This window comes from Octodon degus, unplaced genomic scaffold, assembly GCF_000260255.1.
Source record: "Octodon degus isolate 3935 unplaced genomic scaffold, OctDeg1.0 scaffold00057, whole genome shotgun sequence".
Classification (NCBI taxonomy): Eukaryota; Metazoa; Chordata; class Mammalia; order Rodentia; family Octodontidae; genus Octodon; species Octodon degus.
Genome location: NW_004524633.1, coordinates 1747737 through 1749361, shown reverse-complemented (window position 1 = coordinate 1749361; position 1625 = coordinate 1747737). Strand labels below are relative to the sequence as shown.

At 57.0% G+C, this 1625-nt stretch overlaps 1 protein-coding gene across 2 annotated transcripts in view; it reads right to left on the bottom strand.

The window, feature by feature from the left end:
• Positions 1-1625, bottom strand: part of Patj (PATJ, crumbs cell polarity complex component) — a 203310-nt gene that overhangs the window by 141009 nt on the left and 60676 nt on the right. For both annotated transcript variants that reach the window (XM_023718315.1, XM_023718316.1), the window contains exon 19: positions 1128-1337. In XM_023718315.1, coding sequence (XP_023574083.1) covers positions 1128-1337 — 210 coding nt within the window. The remainder of the gene's footprint in view (positions 1-1127; positions 1338-1625) is intronic.

Here is a 1625-nt window from a genome sequence, read left to right as displayed (position 1 = left end):
AACAACAACAACAACAACAACAAATCCCAGCACACAAAGAAAAGCAGGAAGGTGTGACGGCTGGGTGGCGGTTCTGGAGGCAATGGGACCCCACAGGACAACACACAGTTCCAGTGCCTCGAAATTTCTCTATACCAGACCCCAATGTGTAAATCAGAGAGAGAGACATAAAAGACAGCAGGGAAAGGGAGCCAGATCCTACCAATTTGAAAGGGACCTGAGGTGGAGGGAGGATGGGGCGCAAAGGAGTGGAGCTGTCTCTTGGGGTGCACTGCAAACATGGACTCCTAAAAATTAAGGAACGCCTCTGTGTGCCAGGCACAGCCGTTCCTGTGTGAGCACCCCAACAGCCAGGGCACACACAGCCTGGCATGCATGCAGCATGACATGCACCTCAAAGAACACAAGAATTTCAGACTTAGGAAAGTCTGGCATTTTCTGGCCACCCTCATCAAGCAGGAAAGAAAGCACAGGATCCCGGCAGTCAGCGCTGTGCACATGGGCAGAGCCTCTGCTGCTTCTCTGAGTGTGCAGCTCCACAGGGAGATGCAGGGCCCATGGGAAGGGAGGCTCTCGGGGACCCGGCCACCCCTGGGACTCCAAAAGACTGTGGACCTCGGATAGAAGCCCCCAGGCCCACTCTGGGACAGCTAGCGGCGGTTCAGGTCTCCTGAAATCCTGTCTGGCAAGTGCTCTGCTCCAGACGTGCTGCACATGGACACGTGTATGCACCACTGTAAATACTGGAAAATCCTCACCTGGTATTCTGTTCATAGAGGATGCCAGCAGCACTGTAACCGTGTGACTCTCTAGCCACAAGCAGTGACTTGGCACAGTGTGTGAGGCCCAGGAGGGCTGCACATTGGGGCTCTGGACACTAGGGCAACACTAGGACACTGGGTGCTGACACTAGGACTGAGCAGGCGTCATCAGCAGCTAGTGACAATCTAAGCGCCTGTGTGGCCCATAATCTCTAAGCCCGAGCCCTGTAGGGCACACATTCTTCGCATGTTGTGAGTCAAGGACATTAAGAAACTTGCCCAGGTCACACACACATCTGTCCCTAAGGTCCCTGTCCTTTACCACCACTGACCATCACTCCCTGAGGCAGCCCACAGGACACTCACCACCAGCGGCTTACAGATGCCCAGCTGCACAGTGCCTGGGGGCACGGCCTTCAGCACCTCCACGGCGTCCACGAGGCTGGCGTCCTCCAGGCTGTACTCGTTGACAGACACCAGGCGATCCCCAGGTAAGAGTGCCCCGCTCCTCTCGGCGACACCGTCTGCAACCAGGGAGCGGATCACAATCACCGACCTCGTGGGGTCCAAGGGGTCCTGCAAACCAAGGGAAAGGGACAGTCAGTTTCCCTCCTGCCAACACAGAGGCCGGGCTGGCTGTGTGCCGCGAGCCCACCCGTCTGAGGGCTCACACCTCTAGAGGCTGCACAATCTCTGTCCTTCCACAACAACAGCTGCATGGTCCACGTGCACAAGCTCCCTGCTAACAGTGATACTTCTTGGGACCAGAAGAGACCTGGGGACAGCAGCGAGGAGCCTCTGCAGTGTCTGGCCTGTCACTCTACGGGCTAGGATGAGGCCACCTTGAGTGCCCCGGGCCACAGC